This window comes from Eptatretus burgeri, chromosome 4, assembly GCF_056783735.1.
Source record: "Eptatretus burgeri isolate ZD-2024b chromosome 4, Ebu_testis_v1, whole genome shotgun sequence".
Taxonomy (NCBI): domain Eukaryota; kingdom Metazoa; phylum Chordata; class Myxini; order Myxiniformes; family Myxinidae; genus Eptatretus; species Eptatretus burgeri.
The window spans coordinates 109,940,700-109,961,307 of record NC_140964.1 but is presented as its reverse complement, the minus strand read 5'-3'; the positions used below and the strand labels follow the sequence as shown (position 1 = coordinate 109,961,307).

General features: G+C 45.2%; 1 protein-coding gene across 3 annotated transcripts in view; it reads right to left on the bottom strand.

Moving 5' to 3' along the window:
- Positions 1-20,608, bottom strand: part of LOC147028892 (partitioning defective 3 homolog) — a 336,652-nt gene that overhangs the window by 220,342 nt on the left and 95,702 nt on the right. For all 3 annotated transcript variants that reach the window (XM_085879726.1, XM_085879725.1, XM_085879727.1), the window contains exons 3-4: positions 18,856-19,201; positions 18,120-18,346 (exon numbers count right to left, since the gene is read on the bottom strand). In XM_085879726.1, the coding sequence (XP_085735852.1) occupies positions 18,120-18,346; positions 18,856-19,201 (573 nt within the window). The remainder of the gene's footprint in view (positions 1-18,119; positions 18,347-18,855; positions 19,202-20,608) is intronic.

The following is a 20,608-nucleotide window of genomic DNA, read 5'->3' as shown; positions in this document are numbered from 1 at the left end:
TTCGATAACTTATACCTTGACAAATGATGAGAAACCCTATTGGCTTCACCTATCGTTGCCTGGCACAGTGCTGTTTGCTAACCACCCCCCCCCCACATCTATTACCACCCCCAGATCCCTCACCAGAATTACATGCTTCAAGACTGCCCCTTGCATTTTAAAATCTTTATTTTCATTATTCTTACCCAACCCCAGTATCTTAAATTTCCTGATGTTGAACTGCATCTGGCAATATCTTACCCAGTCAAAGGAAGTATCTAAATTTCCTGAATGTGACCAACCTCCTCTATGCTATCGACCTTCACTCCAAGCTGGGTGTCATCTGCAAATTTGGAAAGCCTACCGTTAACCCCACTGTCCAAAGTATGAATAATAAGTCCTAAAACGGATTCCTGGGATACCCCACTACTTATATCCTCCCAACCGAATATCCTCCCGTTCACAGCCTCTCTTTGAAGCTCTTCACCATTGAGAGATCAGGCTCAAAAACGATATATAGCATGATATTTCAAAAATGTATTAGGCCAGATATGTTCTCGTGGATCAGGCATTACGGGACGGAGGTATGCGCTCTACCGAGTGCCCTTCTAGTTTTTTTTTTTAGCGATGATCAATGACGCACTGCCAATCTGATGAACTGCATACATCCAAGTACGTTGATGACTTAACTCTGGTTCAATGTCATAAATCACACTAGTTTTCAAATTGACAACTCGAAGGGCACCAAGTAGAGCGAATACCACCGCCCCGTAATGCCTGATCCATGAGAACATATCGGACCCAATCCATTTTTGAAATATCGTGCTATATATCGTTTTCGGCCCCTCAATGTGAAGAATCACTGGAAAAATTACAAAATTCTCGAATCCAGATCTTCACCAAAATTGAATCAGTTCATCCTTGTCACACACCCAACCTGTCCAAAAATTTCATCCGCATCCCTGCACAACTTTTTGAGATATCCTGCACACAGACAGACAAACAGACAGAAAGGCGGGAAAACATAACCTCCTTCCACGTTCGGTGGCGGAGGTAATTAGCAGCCAATAACCTTTTGAAACGGTCTCAAAATAATAGCGTGGGATTAAACCCTGGGAAAAAAACAAGTGTCAAAATGGATATTTAATTTATGCGAGATCCTCCAAATCATCCAATTGAGTGGATCTGAAACCATGAACTCGATAATATATTGTTGTGGTTGACGAAATTCGCAAACCACCATTCAGGTCCCTTAGGTGAGATATCTCTGTAAGTATATGTGTAGTTAGGCCCAAACCCATTGTTTAGAGGGAATAAATGTCATTCACTCGGGCTGCGACCCTTCAAGATAGCCGTTTTTCTTTTTCTATCTTTATTTTGGACCAGCCGCCATTACTACCACCACCAACCACGTCTCAACAGTCATCACACAACAACCACCAACCGCAACGCCGTTTTACAACAACAGCCACGACCTTTACCGTCACAACTCGCCCTCGCAACCATCGCATCACCGTCATTCCCACGCCGCTTGTGGGCACCGATACTGGACTCGTGCAGGGCGCGCACCGAGCAGGGGTGCAAAAGCGCCGGCCTTTCCGAAGAAAACGGATCAAAAACGACTCACGCCCACTTCTGTTCCGTCCTATCGGCGAGCGTGGGGCGATTTGGCCCCACCTCCAGGGGCGTTGGAGTGTGGTCGCTATATGCAAATTCATGGATCAAAAAGCATTCACGCCCACTTTTCCTCTGTCCAATGGGGAGCCAGTTAGAGGTGAAGGGTCGGAGGTAAAGGGTCGAAGGTGAAGGAGCGAGGCCACGGGGCATATAAGGGGCCGCGTTCGTCAGTCAAGGCAGTTAAGAGTTAAGAGTTCGGAGGGGAGAGAGTTAAGAGTTCGGTGTCAGTGAAGAGTTGGGACGAGTCAAGAGAGGAGTCGGAGAAGGCGGTTGGACGGAGCTGTGGAGAGGTGGCGGCGGCGAAGGCGGTCGAGGGGGTGCTCGTGTCGGAGTCGGGGAGCTGCAGAGGGAGAGGCCGGCGGCGCGACCGAGGTCGTGGTGGAGATGCTCGTCGCGGGACCCGAGACAGGGAGATATCCTCCTTCCCCCGAGCATCAACAACCCCCTCCTGTTTCCCCCCGCGCTGAGATAGTGCGAGAAGGGGGCCCCGTTCCCACCCCCTACCAGACACTGTCCGCGAGGCCTGCGGAGTCGGGGCGCCACCGCCATCTTGCGGCTCATCATCAGACGGGTAGGCCCGACGCGGTCTCGGCCCCAGGCCCGCCTTCCCCCCTCATCCTTGAGGGTGGTCCTTTTCTTTTGCTTTGAGTATATGTGTTGTCGGCGCCATCTGTGAAGTAAAACTGTATAAGTGTTGCCTTGTGCTCGGTAGTCGGTTAGCTCTGCATTGTCTTTTGCTTTTACATTTGCTTTTTGTGCATTATTGTGTGTTTCTTCTTCTTCTTTTACATTTGCTTTTGGTGTAATTGTATATGTGTGCTTTCCGTTCATCGTGAAATAAATGTGCTTTATGTTGAACTGTTTTCCCGTTTCGCTTCGTCTTTTCTCTAATTGAATCTCCATCTTACTTCACGTAAAGGGTTGGTCGTGGGCTAAAACGCCCGATAATTAATCGAACCGTCGAGGCCGACGATAACACCGCTCGGTTATCCCGATAGTACGGAACGGGTCGCTTAAAGTGGCCCGTGTCCGAAGTCGACCTGCGGCGAGGTGCGATCGCCCGGTCTACCCTCCGTGTGGGTACTTAGGTAGGTCGAATTTGGCGAGCAACCCTATCCCACGCGGGGGGCCGATTGGCACGATCGTGGTGAGGCCGAAAGGTCCACCCGCGACTAGTTCCCGGCGTTAGTCCGAGAGGGTCACGACTGGATTGTCCGTCCGGTGGGCGACGTGCCGCGATTCGAGTTACGTGGCCGTTCGCACGCCGGCGGGCGCGAATCAGCAACAATATGCATGACGAAAGTTTCAGGTGTTTAAATTCCAACGATTCAAAGAGGGAAGCTCATGTAGAAACATGCTACAAGCAAACTCCACATGTTACATCTCTTGAGACGTCATGGTTTACTGTCCCCAAGACTTCCTCACTATTTTATAAGTATAAATGTTCCATTTCTTATCGAATATGCAGCACCTGTCTGGAGCAGAGCACTTTCAGACAAATTGGCTTTTTCAATCCCATTCTTCTCTCTAGGGCTTCAAGAGAGTTGTTCACCCCCATTTCAGGTGAATTTCATTTCCCCCATCCACAACCATTATATTTTCTACCCGCATTGACCCTCATCAAGCCCACAACTATCTGGATTTCCAGTTTTTCCTTCCACTTCTGTAATTACCTTCGCCAGAAGACAGAGTATTGCATTTGGGTCCGTTTGATCGTTTGCTACTTGCAAAATCGAAGATTTTTCAAGTAATGTATATTGGTCAGTCGATTTTGTTATTCTGTCTGTCTGTCTGTCTGTCTGTCTGTCTGTCTGTCAATCGCCTACAGGTCACAATTACTTAAAACCGATCTTCACGAAACTTACCAAATTTAGAGGTAGTATCAACTGAGAAACCTATTGATTTTGAAGTCAAAGGTCAAATGTCTAAAAGTCATCATTTTTCATTCGATTGACTTGAAATTTGAATAAGGTTTGCATATTGCATCACTAAATTGGGAAACCAACTGTTTTTTAATTCAAAAGGTCAAAGGTGAACTCGATGTCAAACTTCTAAAATCATAATTTTTTATCTGAAAAATCAGTTTTCATCTCATTGACTTGAAAATTAAACAACAATTTCATCGTGCATTGCTGAATTGGGAAAGCAACTATTTTTGAGATTTTAAGGTCAAAGATCAACTCAAGGTCAAACTTCTAAAATCATCAAATTTCATCTGAAAAATCAGCAATTTACATCCGATTAACTTGAAAGTTGAATTCGATTTGCATAGTGCACCACTGATTTTGGAAAGCAACTATTTTTGAAGTCAAAAGATCAAAGGTCAACTCAAGGACAAACATCTAAAATCACCAATTTTCATCCGATTGACCTGAACTTTGATTAAGGATGTCAAATTTAATATTAATGAAATGGACAACTTGATGTATCCATGACAACCTTTGGAGAAGGGGTGGAGTTTGCAAGTATCGTTCTCTGCACAACGTCTTTTTCTTGTTTGTTTGTTTGTCCACACAGAACTCGAGTATGGTTTTTCTCTGTAACCACTTGTTGGATTGACACAAAATTTACATCATTTGAGCGACTCATGTATAATGTTTTAATGATAATTATGACGTCACATGTCATGTGATGTGGCAGCCATGTTGGAACAAAGGAAAAGGTTTAAACCACTGTACTTGAAACCACACCATGGAAAAAATTTAAACTTGGCACATGTGAAGTACTCCCCATGGGGGATAAGTGCGATTTTTTTTTCGACGTCATAGATGCCTTCGTTTTAACATCAACTGCATAAGTAGAACGCTACATCTGATCAGAATGAAAATTTTTGACGGTCATCTTGGGAGAAATTAGTCAAAAGAAAAAAATTGATGTCATCAGTTACATGGGTCAGCAGCCACATTTAAAAAAAATTAGAGCTAACACACAGAATGTATAACAAGGGGAGCAGGAGACAAGAGGAGCAGGAGACAAGAGGGGCAGGAGAGAGAAGCACAAAACAGTGGGGAACTGAGACATGAAGAGATCTGTGGAAGTGAGAGGGAGGGGTACACGGGGTAAGCAAGATGGACACTGCATTTACTTTCAGGAAGGAAAGCCGGGAATTTGAAGAAGGTGGGTTGGGGTGGATTAACTGGGGTAGAAAAGATAAAAGTTTTAGATGGGGGAAGATAAGAAGTGGGAGTGAATGGCTGTTTTGAAGACCTGGAGGGAAGAGTGGGATTGAAGAGAGTGTGGGAGTTTGTTCAAAAGGTGGGGAAAAAAGAGGAATGAAAGAATGAAGGTGGGCAGTGATTCTTGATTTTGGGAGTTTTACCACAAGGGGGTTGCTGGCAGACCTTGAGCGCCCTGTGCAAATATGGGCGAGACAGATAGCAGACAGAGCGGGGGGTGGGGGGGGCAGGCTGGAAAGGAGATGGTCAAAGACAGAAAGACCACCGACCTCCCTGCGGTGAGAGTGAGAGACCCAAAGACTCAGCCTCATCGCGGGAGATACCAACAATCCTGAATGCCTTGGTTTCCACAGCATGAAGCTGAGAAAGGTGGGAGGCAGGAGCATCAGCACAGAGGGGAGAGCAGTACTCCATCAACCTGCGGATGAAAGCTTTGTCCATGGTCAGGAGCTCAGGTGTGCAAAGGAAGGACTTTGCACGACGGAGGATGCCGAGTCGGCGATTGGCTTCGGAGGCCAGCTTGGAAATGTGGTTTCCCTAGGAAAGATAATGGCAGATCGTGAGGCCCAAAAGTTTAAATGAAAGGATTTCTTCAAGAGGATTGTTGAGGAAGTAGATTGGGGGGGGGGGGTCCAGATGGTCCTTTCGGAGAGACATAACGAGAGTTTGAGATTTGTCAGGATTGAAAGATACGTTCCAAGTGGTGGACCAGCTAGTGATTTTTTTTCCAGATCAGCAGACAGTAAAGAGGCTTCTCCTTGCCGATCTGAGGGATGACAGATGGTACAACAGAGGGTGTAGTAATCAGCAAAGAGATAGAGGATTTTCCAGAGGGTCAGAGAGATCATTGATGAAAACCAGAAAAAGAACAGGGCCCAGAAGATTGTCTTGAGGAACTCCAGCCTCGACAGGAAGAGGGGATGAGAGAATTCCATTTAGGACCACATGTTGGCTGCGACAGGAGAGGAAGTCTGCGAGCCATGAGTGGAGATTGCCATGGATACCAAAGGAAGAGAGTTTGGGGAGCAGCACGGGGTATCAGACTATCGAAAGCATGCAATATGTTTATGGAGATGACCCTGATCTCATGTCTGGCATTGAGGACCTCCATCCATTGTTGGGAAAGTAGGAGCAGCAATTCCAGGGTAGAGTGACCTGGTCTGAATCCAAATTGATGATCGGAAATCAGGCCATTGGAGAAGCGGAAGGATTTAATGTCAGAAGCGATGATGGATTCCATAACCTTGCTGACGATTTGGAGAAGACTGATTGGTCTGTAGTTGCAGAGATCTGTTTTTAAACCATTTTTATGCAGGGCAGTGATGTTTGCTGATTTCCAAGCAGATGGCAGAAGACCTTGAGCAAATGAGAGGGTTAATAGAACAGAGAGAGGGTGAGAAAGAGCAGCAGAGCAGGTTTTTACAACACCTGGGCTGATGCCATCTGGACCGGTTGCAGATTCAGAGTTTGACAGCAAAATCTCCACCTTGTCGGAAGAAAAGGACACAGAGTCCAGGAACAGCTGGGTGCGACTGGGTAAGGTGGGTCCAGAAAGTGATTGGTTTGGGACACAAGATTTAGAAGCAAACGCGGAGTTTAGGCATTCAGCCTTTTCACGTGCAGAGTCAGCTGTTCAGCTGTGCAGCCATTTGCGGAAAAGGGGGGTGGGGGGGTGGAGGGGAAACCTACACCAGAAACAGACTTGACAAGATGCCACAAGGATTTGGAGATTTGAGAGTTCAGACTTGAGATGATAAAGAAGTTGTTTTATGGCTCTCCTCAGGGTGGACACACACTTATTCCGAGCTTTGTGCAAGGAACCGACATTGCATACAGTTGGGTTTCCTTTCCATGAGGCGAAGGCAAATAGTTTCAGGACAACTGCCTCACCACAAGCTTCAGTGAACCATGAGTGGGAGGAAGGGTAGGATAACTGACGAGGAGAGGGGATAAATCTGGGTGTGAGAGAGAGCAAAATTATTTGAAAGAATTCCCAGGATGAGTTGATGTTGCAGAAAGTAGAGATGGGAGAGCAGTCTAGAAGTTTGATGGCTGCTTGAGGTCCTTGCCAGTCAGCCTGAGTGAAACGCCAGAATTGACGTCGCTGAGGTGGTTCTCTTCTCACAGCCAGAGAGATGTCTACTTTGACAAGGACGTGGTCAGATGAACCGATTGAAGCAAAGGAAGAACAGCAGATATTTTCAGGGAAATTTGTCAAAATCAGATCCAGAAGAGATAGAGTACCATTGGTTGAGATCCGGGTCGGGAAGTTGACCGTTTGAGTCAGTCCCAATGAGTCACAGAAGTCTTTTGCTGAAGATCCATGACAGGTGAGGGAGGTACCCACACCCAGCCAACTGGCATGATGACAACTGAAGTCACCACATATGACGAAGAGAATTGGGATGAGTGGATTGAAGTTGGTCTATGTTTTTGGTGAGCGTGCTGTAAATGTAATCATCACTGTTTGGTGGATGGTACAGTTTTCATATATACATGAGGTTGGAGTGGAGGGGAAGCCGTAGCCAGAGGTATTGCTGGGGGTGTGGGGGAATGAGGGCAGTGCATGGAGAGTGAGGAATATATTATTTGATGAAGAGAGCAACTCCACCGCCAGGACAAGGCTTAGGTCTGTCATACCAGAGGAGGGGGTAACCAGGAAGAGATACTAGGGAATCCGAGACGTCTTGAAGGAGGAAAGTTTCTGTTCAACAGATTATGTCTGGTTTGTCAGCAGCAACCGATATGGAAAGTTCTGTCAGGTTTGAGCGAAAGCCTCAGATGTTTGTGGTGCACAATGTTAGGGAAGAGGGAGGAGAGGAGGCTTTGGCTGCCGGGGATGGGAGGGGAGAGGATGAGGATAGGATAGGATGAGGGAGGAGGGGGGAGTTAGGGAGAGTTGTTGACAGAGTGTGGGATTGCAGAAGAGCTAGGGGAGAGGGCCGGATGAGGAGGAGAAAAAGCTCAGTGGTGATGGGATGAGGCACAGTGGGGAGTAATAAAAGAGGGGGCATAGGGAACTTGAAGACTGGAGGAGATGGTGTGATGAGACTGTAGAGAGAGGGCAGGGGAAGGAGGAAGCTTTGTGGATGTGAGGGGGGGGCAACTGTGAGAAGGGGGAGTGAGGGGAGTTTGGAGGGAGAAGGGTGAGAGAAGAGAGTTGAGGGGTAAGAGTGTGAAGGTTGCTTTGAGAGGGAGCGATGACAGGGAAGCTTTGAGAGGGAGGGGAGATGAGACCAGGCATGGCCAAGGTGCAGGAGGGTGATGGGAGAGGTGGGGAGAGGGGAAGGAAGATACTCGGTGGTGGTATGGTGAAGGAGGACGCATGCAGGGGGGGGGAGTACAATATTTGAGGGGGTGGGAAGAGGGGGAGGAGCAAGAGGAAAGAAAGAGCATGTTTGAGATGTTGACGAGTGTACTGATGGAGAGAGTGAAATATCTGTTAGGTTAGAATGGAGCCCACAGATGCGAGAACACCACACAGTTCGGGACATCAGAGGAGGATTTGAAACTGAAGCAGAAGACAGAGAAGAGGCGCTAAGAGTGGAGGTAGGATGAGGGGCAAGATTGGAGGGGTAAGGAGGGGGTATAACAGGAAAGGAGGTAGGAGGAGGTAGATGTAAGGTCGTGGGGTGAATTGGCACTGAAGTTGGAAAATAGGACGATTGATGAAACACGAACATGCATTGCAAATTGGGATTTAATTTTTTTTTTTTTAAGTTAGAGATGCGATTAAAGACATTACATGAGGGATGCAATAAAGGAGAATGAAGAGAATAGAGAAAAGAAACGTTGTAACAGTGGGACGTTTGAGACACGGGATGAAGGAAAGGTCAAGTTGAAGACAATCTTTTGAAGAAGAGGAAGAGAAGTGAATTGTGATCCAATCCAGAGAACCACACATGTGAAAGAGGAAGTTGAAACGTTTTAAGAGGCCTTTTTATTTTTTTTTTGATAAAGATTAGGTAACATTGGGTAAAGGAAAGATTGAAGAAAAATCGTGCAGGTGAATGGGGAATGTGGGTCAGCAAAAGTGGAAGGAAGATGGTAGATCGGCAGAAGGGGTAGTAGGAAGAGTCGGTACAGAAGTCACAGTCACGTAGTTACGTGGGGTATAAGGTGACAAGGGAAAAGGTTTTTTTTTAAATATATTTTAAGACATGAAACTGAGGGTATAGTTGGGGGGGGGGATAATAGAAGGAGGGTGGAGAGAAAAGTGGAGAAAATAAAAAGTGTTAATAAGGAGAAAAAACAAATAAACACGATCGTTCACATAGACGGGAACAAGGGTAGGCCTCCGTGAAATCCTATATGACAAACTGATTAATACAATCCAAATTAGCACAAATTTTGAAACAAAACTGAACTAGGAACACACGGTAAACATGGATGCAACAAAATAAACGGTCAAAATGTGACAAACAACGACCGGAATTTTATCTTTGAGAAAGTCAGCAGAGACTCCTGGAGAGAACCAACCGTCGCTCAAAAACCGGAACCGGAAGTCTCGAGTTTGGTGGCCATATTGGATTTACCCTGAAACCTTTAAAAATCTTCCTCTCCAGAACAGTCGGACAGATCGAGGGGAAACTTAACACACGTTCACCAAGCCTTGGGGATACCAGGGTGTTAACGAATAATTAATCTTTCACATGGTCTGGCACCCATGTCGGATTGAACAAAAATCTCTTTAAAAAAAATCTATTCCTCTTAAACACCTTCATCGATCGACGTGAAACTTCACAATTATGATCGAGTAGTGACAGGGAATATATGTTTTAAATGTCAATCTGATCGGACGCATGGTCTGGCAGGCAGAATTATTTGATTTTTTTGAATCTGGGTTATTCGGGTCCCAAGCCGACAAGGCTGGGTAACCTATTGTTTTTTTTCTATTTATTATTTTTCTGATTCCGCTGGCAATTTTTGCGTTTTTTGGCTTTTAAATTAATTTTCTTGGCAACCGTTAATGCGATCGACAGATTTTTCACCGTGGTATGTATTGTGACGTCCACGGGACTTGAACAGTCCCGCCAACGTAGAATGAGCCGAAACGATGGAGGCGGTTTATTTATTTATAACTCAAACATGGCGGTTCTAATCGCTCTACCGCAAACGGGAGGAGGAAGGTGGCACGAGTCACTTTTCACTGAGTTGATGATGTTTATTTGTTTTTACTATTAACCGGAAATAACAAGACTCGGCAAGAAAAGGGATCCGGGGAGATTCGACGGGATGGTTTGGGATCGGGCGTGGGGAAAAACACAGACAATTTCAATGAATATACAGATCTCAAACCCTCTAAGGCGCCAAGCACACACACACACACACACACACACACACACACACACACACACACACACACACACACACACACACACACACACACACACACACACACACACACACACAAAACGTAGCTATTTCTGGTGGTCAGGCTGGACCGTGGTGTGGACGCAACTGTCCCTGGATCGGCGTCGGACGAGCTGGCCTTGCTCTCGTCAGGGGGGCAGGAGAAACCGTGGTGCTGTCGACCTCCTGGTCTTGGCCCAAGTCCGCTCACAGCCGCCAGGGAACCAGTTCTGGCGCCAAGTTGCGAGCAGGAGAGGGAGGCAGGTCCGCCTGCCGTTCGACCCCGTACTCCGAGTCAGCAGAACCCCAGAGCCAACCAAGGTGAGGCACGAGGCTCAGCAAGGCTCCAAGACACGATGAAGAACACGATCGAATCAGCACAACAACAAGGACGCTCTCCGCGCAACAGCCTCCACACCAAAAAAACACGATCGTTTTTGTCCTGATCTTCTTCCTCTTCCTTTTCGACCCCGAACAGAACCTTTTTATCCTCCTGTCCTCGTCACTTCCAATCGAGCCGTTTATTGGCCCACCGCCGTCGCCTTCTGCCAATCGTGATCACGGGGCGGAGCCATCCGCTGCACTGTCCTGTGACGTCACGGCCAGTCTCCAGAGAATACCAAAAGGGGTTTACGCAGACACACTTACCCTATCCCGTGACCCTATCTAATTACGTGACAATTATCATTTCCCCCCTTGAAGAAATGAACATTTACTAGACAACTTATCACCACTGAATTGCTACTTATTACATCGAGATCCTGGTAAACTCGAACAGCATGGCATACCGAATTAAACATCCTAATTACCCTTTGAATGCATACCCCCCCCTCAAACGTAACAGTATCTTTTTCGTAGCATATTTAGTTGATAATTATAACATCATAGGTCACGTGGTATGGGCGCCATCTTTGAAAAAAATGGAAACATTTGGACCTCTATCTCCAAAACCGTACCATGGAAAAAATTGAAACTTGGCACATGGCAGGAACTCGCCATGGGGAAGACATGTGATATCCTGGGGAAAATGACACGTAGAACGCTGCAACCGAAAAATTTGAAATTTCTTGAGCGTCATCTACGTAACAACTCAAGGAAGAAAAAAAAATGATGTCATAGGTCACGTGGTTTGGCAGCCATATTGTTTTGAAAAAAAAAAAAACTTATTGTTAATCTTCTCCAGAACGGCTGGACAGATTGAGGCGAAACTTTACACACGCTACCCAAGACATGCTTGTACAAGTTTGTTAATTTCTAATCGATAGGTCACATGGTTTGGCAGCCATCTTAAATTTACATCAGATTCAGGAAATTATTGATACTTGTATAGATTGGGAAAAAGATTGGCAGATGGAAATTAACCTGAGCAAATGTAAAGTGTTGGAGATGGGAAAGAACAATGAAAATAGAGATTACAGGATGTAAGGGGTAATTTTGGAACGTGTCACACAGGAGAAGGATCTGGGGGTGGTAATAGATACGGGAGCTAAGCAGGCAGCACAGTGCCAGGCAGCTATAGGTAAAGCAAATAGGGTTTTAGGTTGTATTAGGAGGGGGATCAATTATAAATCAAAAGAAGTGGTGTTAACTTTGTACAGGAATTTAGTGAGGGCCACATCTTGAATATTGTGTATAGATTTGGTCACCACAATTCAGGAAGGACATAGATGCCAGAGAGGGTTCAGCACAAGGCTACGAGATTGATTCCAGGCTGATATGGACTCAGCTTTGCGGAGCGGCTGAAGGAGACAGGGCTTCATACACAAGAAAGAAGGCGGTTATGAAGAGATATTGTAGAGATGTTTAAGATCATGAAAGGTATAGATAAAATAATAAGTGCAGATGAATTATTCAACAGAGTAGATTGAGAGGACCAGGGGCCATAGCCTGAGAGTGAAGAAGGGGAGAGTTAAGACGGGAGTAGGGCAGGGGACTTTCATTCAGAGAGTAGTTAATGCATGGAATGGCCTCCCTGGAAAGGTCGTGGCAGCAGAAACAATAGATAAGTTTAAATTAGAATTAGATAGGTACCTGGAGGTTATGGAGATGGAGGAGTATGGGGATGTTGACAGGACTTTTAGGTAGTTTGTGCATTGATCGGTGATTGTGTGTGCGTGTGCGTGTGCGTGTGCGTGTGTAAGGAGTGCTGTTGGTGGGGGTCTCATCAAGGAGTGTTGTGTGGTTGATGTGTGTTTTTAACCAAGCCGATGCTCCCTCCCCTTGGGGGGGGGGGAGGGAATACAAAAACTTTAAATAAATAGATTTTAAAAATAAACAAATAAAAAATTTGCATTTTCTTCTTGTGTTGATAAATTAGTATGGTGTTCACGAAGGCATGATGGGCTGAATGGCCTCCACCTGTGTGTTCTACTCATTTACCCTAAAACCTTCAAAAATCTTCTTCTCCAGAACGGATGGTCAGATCGAGGGAAAACTAAACACATATATTCTCCAAGACTCGGGGATATAAACTTGTTCATGAATAATTTATAGGTCACATGGCTTGGCAGCCATATTGGATTGAGGAAAAATATTAAATAATGTTTTCTCTGGAACCACTTATCCAATTGAAGCGCAACTTTGCCACTGTCATCTAACAACATTGCTGCATATTGGGTAAAACATGATTTAAAAAAAAACAAAAACAAGTTACGTGGTTTGGTGGCCATCTTGGATAGAAAAACGCAGCTTAACCAATTAACAAGTAACTTAACAAGCATGATCCCCTACCCCATTAGAGGCAGAATATAAATTTATGATGTCACAGGTCACGTGGTTTGTCAGCCATATTAAATTAAAAAAAATTTTTTTTAATCTTCTCCGAAACGACTGACCAGATTGAGGCGAAACACATGTTCCCCAAGACGTGTGTTCATGTTTGTTTATGATGAAATAATAGGTCACATGGTTTGGTGGCCATATAGAATTTACCCCAAAACCTTCAAGGATCTTCTTCTCCAGAATGGCTGGAGAGATTTTGGGGACACCTCACAAACGTATTCTCCAAAACTGGAGGATACAAGTTTGTTTATGAAAAATTGAAAGTTCACATAGTTTGGCAGCCATATTGGATTGAAAGAAAATATTAATGTTTACTCTGCAACCACTATATCAATCAATGTGAAACTTCACAATTATGATCTCGGAGGCATGGGAAAAGTATATTTTAAATTTCAACCCGATTGGTCTTATGGTTTGGCAGCCAGAATTATTCAATTGTTTGAATCAAAACTTTTAGAATTTTTTTTTTTTGCACAAGGCTTTCTTGGCTGCACCAGCATGCATTTGAGGGTACAGGAGTAGCAATTCAATCGATACCAATGATGGCCCCAGGAAAAATGGTCAATTGTGTACATAATAAATTGATGGAACATGGCCTGTTCCTCGGTCCATAACTTGTGAATCCCACATCGTAGAGAAACATGTAGGGCCTCATTGGACTCGGTGGAATCCCACTTTACCCAATGCACCCATGATGTCCTCATTTATTACTTTGTGTTCAGGTTATTTAAACACCAATGTAATGGATACCGACTATGTATTCAGGAAAAATGGGCTAACTGCTTATGTAATACATAGATTGAATGTGACGTGTTATTCGGTTCATAACTCATAAATCCCACATAGTAGAAAGATGCGTGGGGTGCTTTGTATTACTCTGGGGAGTTGCGGTTTACCCTGTGGACTCATGGTGACATATCCCACACATTTATTCGTGTTCAGGTAATTTAAACACCAATTCAATTGATACCGACGATGTCCCCAGGAAAAAGGGCGAACTGCATATGCAATAAATAGATTGAACATTTTGTGTTACTCAGTCCGTAACTCGTCAATCCCAGGTTGTATCAAAGCAGGACGTCTTGGTACCCGGTCATCACTGCCAGTAGTTATGAAGTAGAAGTTCTAGTTTTTGATATATATTTTTTTTGAATCAGCCTCACTTGGCTGTGCCTGGATGGGTTTGAGGGTAGAGGAGTAGCAGCTGAAACCCGAATCCTCTCCAGGTTCCTCCTGATGACTTTATCTTTGCTTGTTTAGGTTCCTTCTGATTCCTCCAATGCAGTACTGTACCTATTTGGTCTTCCATTTGATTTAAAGTGAATTTATTTTAATCCCATTCTGAATTCACTTGAATAATAATAATAATAAATGTCATGGGTTAGGGTCAGGTTTCCAATCAAAGCGCGGTTACATCAAAGCCGGAAGTGTTGGTACCCGGTCATCAGTACCAGCAGTTATAAAGTGACAGTTCTAGTTATGTCTTCCTAATTATGCAACACACCAGTACACAAACACCACACAAAATTCACTGCACAAAAACCACACAAACACCACATAAAACAAGTCCTTCAAGGGTCTGCAATCTCCGATTGCTCTTTTTCTTGTTGAGAGTTTGTGGCTGGTTCCATCTTGTTCATACCATGTGTCCTTCCTTTGCCCTCAATCTTCCCCACATCCCTTCTTTCGCCAAGTCTCCCTCTATTTTGTCCCTCAACCCACTGCTGTTGGAGCATTCCCCCTCTCTTTCTGTATTCTAACTCCTACACGAGCCGAGACACTGTATCCAAAAAAAAAACACCCAGGAATAGATTTTGAAAATCCTCCTCGGTTCTGCTGTTCCCCCATTCCAGGACCCCATCTAATTGCTGGAAAATTTAAGTTCCCCCGACTCAACACTGTACCCTTTTCCATAAGCCTTTTGAATTTCTATGAAACCCACTTTCCTGTTCCTCTTATACCAGGAGCCCTGCAAACTCATCCTATAAGTATCTTCCTGTTCTTACAATCAATGATCTCAATCCACACATAATTCTCTAATGTCATTCCCTGCTTAATTAATGCAATTCCTTACTCTCGACATGATATTGTCTTTTACCCAGATTCACACACCTCCTCCCGTCTTCCCTTTCCAACCACAGCTATACATCTTGTAGCCTTCTGGTCCTGCCCTCCAACTACCCTCCTCATTAAAGCAAATCTCACTAACTGCAGCACTTATCGTACTCCTTGCTTGCCACTTTAGCCTCAAGTTCTTCCGTCGTATTTAAACTCCTGGCATATTGGTGTATAATAACATTAACTTTCCCCCACCTGTAATGATCCTTTGTTACCTGTCCCCACAAACCATTTCATCAACAGCTGTTCCCCCAGCAAAGGCATCTCCACCCTCCTCTCATCTTAAAGAAAAAAAATTTAAACCTTAATTGCCTCTTCAATTTCCATTGCAAACTTTGCTGCCCCCTTTCTGTTTTGTCTGTTGCCATCATTATAGTCATACTCCCTTTTCGCCCTAAAAGGGCTCTCCGTGATTTGAAAACCCAAATCCATGCTGCTCACACCATTTCTCCAACAGGTTGAGATCCATCGCTCTATTTGAAAATTCACAACAGTCATACATTCTTGGAAGAATCCCATGAACAAAATGACACTGAAACCATATCTGCCAATTGATAACCCAATAATTTATATCTTACTTCATTGGCACCCACATTCACCACAACCAATATCCTTCCACCATAACCCAACAAAACACCATAAAATAGTCCATCCATATTCCTCACCCACCACCCCTCTGAAACAACAGAAAATTCAATTTTTTTTCAATCCCTGCCATAAAATGGAGTGGGCACATATCCATTAGCCCGATACGCGACAAATACTATCTCCCTGGACTTCCTCTCTCTCATCTCCATCCAACGCTCAAATAATCCGCAGCACAACCCTCACATGTACCAGCAACACCCTCATCAGTATCAGCACAGGGAGCACCTCCAACACCAACGGCAAACACAAACGCAACCCCACCACCGACTTCTCCAACCGCAAACCCACCAACCACAACCCCACCGCCAACACCATCACTTGAACACCCATCATCACGACCCTCCACATCTCTACCCTCACACTCCGCAAACTCATCATCTCCCATACTCTGACCTGCACCCACCGTACCAAAACAGATGTCCATAACCCATCATACTCACTCTGTCAACCATCCCCTACATACCTCCAACATCGTTAGCACACTCTGCACTAAATGTCATCTGAACCCTCCACACCCCTCACACCACACCTCTACACCTGTAGTAGACCACCCTCCCCACTCCACCCCACCCCACCAACACCTCTCTCACTCTCCCGACCAACATTCTTCAATCGATCTCCCACCCTCACACAAATCGTGCAACACTTTCGTGCCTTTCCTCAAAACCCAAAGACAAGTAGCCTCAAAGCATATACCACAGTAAGGACCCCCACCAACCCCCAGTCACCAGTAACATGGATACCACCCACATATAACACCCAACACAATGTTTATAAGCAGTCATGCATTTATCCCAAGCCGTGCACTTATCCAGTGACATCTACTCGTTTCATCCTCTCCTTCTTCTTCAGGCATATACTTCCAGGTGCCAATATTGGTAGCGCGTCGATTATCATCAAGCTCAGTGGATTTGACATTTGAATGATCCATCCGTTTGATGTCATTCCTCAGGGAGCCCCCATTGAGAGATATACTCCATCCAGGCCGGTCTTCCAGGCCTCAGGCCAATGAGCTCACCTCCACGATGCCAATGCAAACTTCATGCTCCATGAACGCCAAGCCCATCTGAGTGACTACTCCCACTGCCACATGGACACCCATCTCAAGCATACCCATGGCACCCATGAGGACACCCAGAACCCTCAGTAGAGAATGATGTGGGTCCTTTACCCTCGTCTTCAATCAGATGCTTGAGGGTTCAGAAAACAGGGATGGGACCAAATATTCTCTGATCAGGCCACCCAAAACACCGTTGAAGATGAGAGCCAAATCACCACACCGAGTGACTCCTGAGAAGACACCACACTTGGACCCGCTGTCAGGCACAAAGGAAATTCCTGTTGAAGCGCCAGATACACATCGGCGAGACTGCCGGCAAACACACTGCCAACCCTCACTCCTGAGTCCAGCAGGTGCAGGCTGAACCAGTGACTCCATCTCTGCCAGGGGAATCGGCAGAGTTGCCTTCTTGTCCCTTGGAAGCTGTTTGAGCACTGCCATTGCATCGTTAGTCCCCAGATCCCTTGTTGGCTTTTACAACCTTTATGGTATCGAGTTTTATGGGAATCCCATGGCTCATCATTGATTAAATTATGGTAAAATCAGTTCATGGTGGCGCAACCGAATCCCTCTTGGACATTTTCCTGGCATAATGCCTCGATCAAGCACGGGATTGCGCTCTGATGCAGTTCGGTCGACAAGCACCGCGCTTACATTGTGCGATGCAAGATGGCGGATACCCCACCCGAGGTGCTATAGACTTGTTTCACATGGGACATGCAAGCTGCGCTCCTCTCACACACAGTGGACCACAACGAGGGCTGTACCGGGCTCCGGCAGGCAAAACCAACGAAGGGGCACACGGGACCCACACCGGCACACGGGCACATGGGACCCAGACAGCTTCCACTCCTCTGCAGCAATGTAATGCAGCTCAGTCACAGTGTAAGGGTGCACAGTACATCTCACCACTACGTTCAAGTCCCAACTCCAAGCACCGGACTCAGGACAATACACAACGTGAAACGAGCATCAATTCTTAGCTGCCATCTTGAATCATGAATTCCCTTTAATCATGAATTGTTGGGCATGATTTTGACAATACAAGCACGTTATGATATAAAATAAATCATATATAACCATAGCCACACAGTTGATGATAATGCACAACTATACAGTTTGATTATAATGCTTTGTTCAAACTTTGGATATGGTTGACCACATTGACTGAGCGGAAACTTCCTGGAGCATAACCACTGTGGTTGTCCTCTAGATGATGGTTTCAAATCGAAGATTGCATCATATCAGATCAGATCTCTCATTCTATTTCTGACAATGATCTCATATTGACCCCTCCCCTCCTTTACTGTAAACCCCAGGACATGTACCTTCGCACGTGGGATTGTGGCAGCAGAAGCAGACAAGAAACTTTCAGGCACACCATGATGGTGAGGCTTGGGCAGCGTGCGTGATCGTGCCTGCCAGGCTAGGCCTGAATCACAGACCTCATCTGCCGGTGTTGTGCTGGCACAAACGGAGGGAGAGGCAGACTCCGTTGACAAACCCATGGCTACCTGAGCTGGATCACTGCTACGCCGTACATGCAGGGGGTTGCCTGAATGGTCCGTATGGAAAGAAAAATATGGAAATATAATTATACCTAAAGATCACCAATAATGGGACAATCACTTTGTAACAAAAAGTCAAGTGCTTGGCTCTTCACGAGTACTCACAGGTATGAGCATGTACTTTACCTTCATCCCTCCACCCTACCCCTAACCATCATCACACTTCACAGCCCAATATGTTTAGCAGATCCCTGCTATATTCTCCCCTTGTCTGTGATATTTTTATTTGGAACAAATTCTGAGCCAAGCATAAATCATGTACTTTGTTGATGTGGCAAAGTACAACAGACTAAATGACTTCTGATGCCACATCTCTTCCATTTCCATGTACAAATCTCAATTTTAAACTCCATCAGCTCCAACGATACCTCCCGTTAATTTAACCACAATTTAGCAGCTAACACACCATTGTCAATCACCGAGATAAAAAAATACAAAACGTCATTGCAATCATTAGTTAACAGGCATCGATGAGTCTTGTACTGTGTTGTCTCACTGGATCGCAAGGTTGACGGTGTGACCTCAATCTCACTCTCAGCCTGACAAGTCTCGTATCCGGCAAAGGGTGCGAGGTCATTTAAAGAAGAGCCTCGAACATGCCAGCTTGGTGGGCCTCCAGCATCCCAAGGTGCTGCTGTGCCTGTCGTCCTTGACGTGCAGGCTGAGCTACGACCTGAGCTGGAGCCCCACGACTGAGGGGGTAGTGGTGCGGCAGGGTTGAGAGACGATGGTCCGCAAGCATCGCTGCCAAAACTCTCCGGACTTTGGGTAGTGTCTGAAGAACTGATGCTGGCAACGTCACCACCACGAAGACCATCTTGGTCTTCAAAAACAGCCAAGAGCTTGAGGTAGAAGAGGAGAGAGAAGCAAAGTGATACATTGTTTCACATGTTCCAATATGCAATATCAACATCCTTAGCATAAGTGTGAAGGCTCGACGGTCAAACGTGAGACCAAGAGTTTTTGGCAAATGGAGTAGCCCAAGGTAAAGGTGCTGTCACACCTTGACGATTTAGCCAGCAATGGCAACGTATAAAAATGTATGTAAAACGTTGGCGTACGCTGAAATTTGATGTTTTTTTTAAGTTTTGGTCATATTCCTAACGTGCTGGTCGTATGCATAACATATTAGTAACGGGCACAGAACGTTTCGTTGTATTACAGATAATTTATACCAACGAATGCTTAGCCTGTTGTCGGCGTTCACAACACCGATGCCCAACGATAGTTTAACTTAGTCATAGCGCGCTGCATGTATCGCCGACGAACTCGTGGTGTAGCCTGTTAAAAAGCTGCCGCACGTCGATTTAAATCATAACCGCCTGAGAATTGGAAGTGTCAACATCGCAGTCACACCTTGACGATTTAGCCAGCGTATGCCGACCTATGAAAAATGTGTCTAAAACGCTGGCACACTTCGAATACGTTATGGGTAAGTTGTGTATACGTTAAGAGCACGCTGAAAAACGATGAAGTACGCTGTCATATTTCGTGGTACGTTTAGTACGTCGTGAAATTTAAAGCATGCTGAAAATTTTACGACGTACTCGCCGTATGGCTCACACGTTCCGCTACGCTGGGAATAAGTTGTAGGCACGATATGCGATCGTTGACGCACGTCGACACAAGTTCCTTGTAAGTTACTCACAAGTCGAAACACGTCGAGGTAATGTTTAGCATACCCGAAACTTATTTTCTCCGTCAAGGCACATTTTCTTTTTTTTCTCCTTGGCTCCGTGAAGGCACGTGACTAAATATCAGAAGTTGTTGTTGTTGCTGTTATTTTTTTGTTTGTTCTTTTTTTTTTAGTCTATCACAAATTTTAAAATATATTCGGACATTTGCTTTTAAGTTTCGACGTCGACGTGACATTATCCTCAAACAGAAAATATTCATAGGGGACGAACTAAAAATAAGACATGAGCAAACTGAAGAGGCAATCAGACGTGACGTAACGGCACGTGACGAAATATCACAAGTTATTGTTGTTGTTTTTTTAACGTTGCCAATACGCCATTATACGGTAGCTGTAAATTAGAAAGACGTTCAGTAAGTTCTGTGGTCGTCCGGAAGACGTCAATCAAATACGTCTACATACGTCAATATGCGTTGGAGGTACGTTACACATAGGTTCAAAGCACGTTACTCATAGGTTAGAAATAAGTTTCGGGTACGCTAATCATTACCTCGACGCGTTTCAACTTATGAGTAACTTACAAGGAACTTGTGTTGACGTGCGTCAACGATCG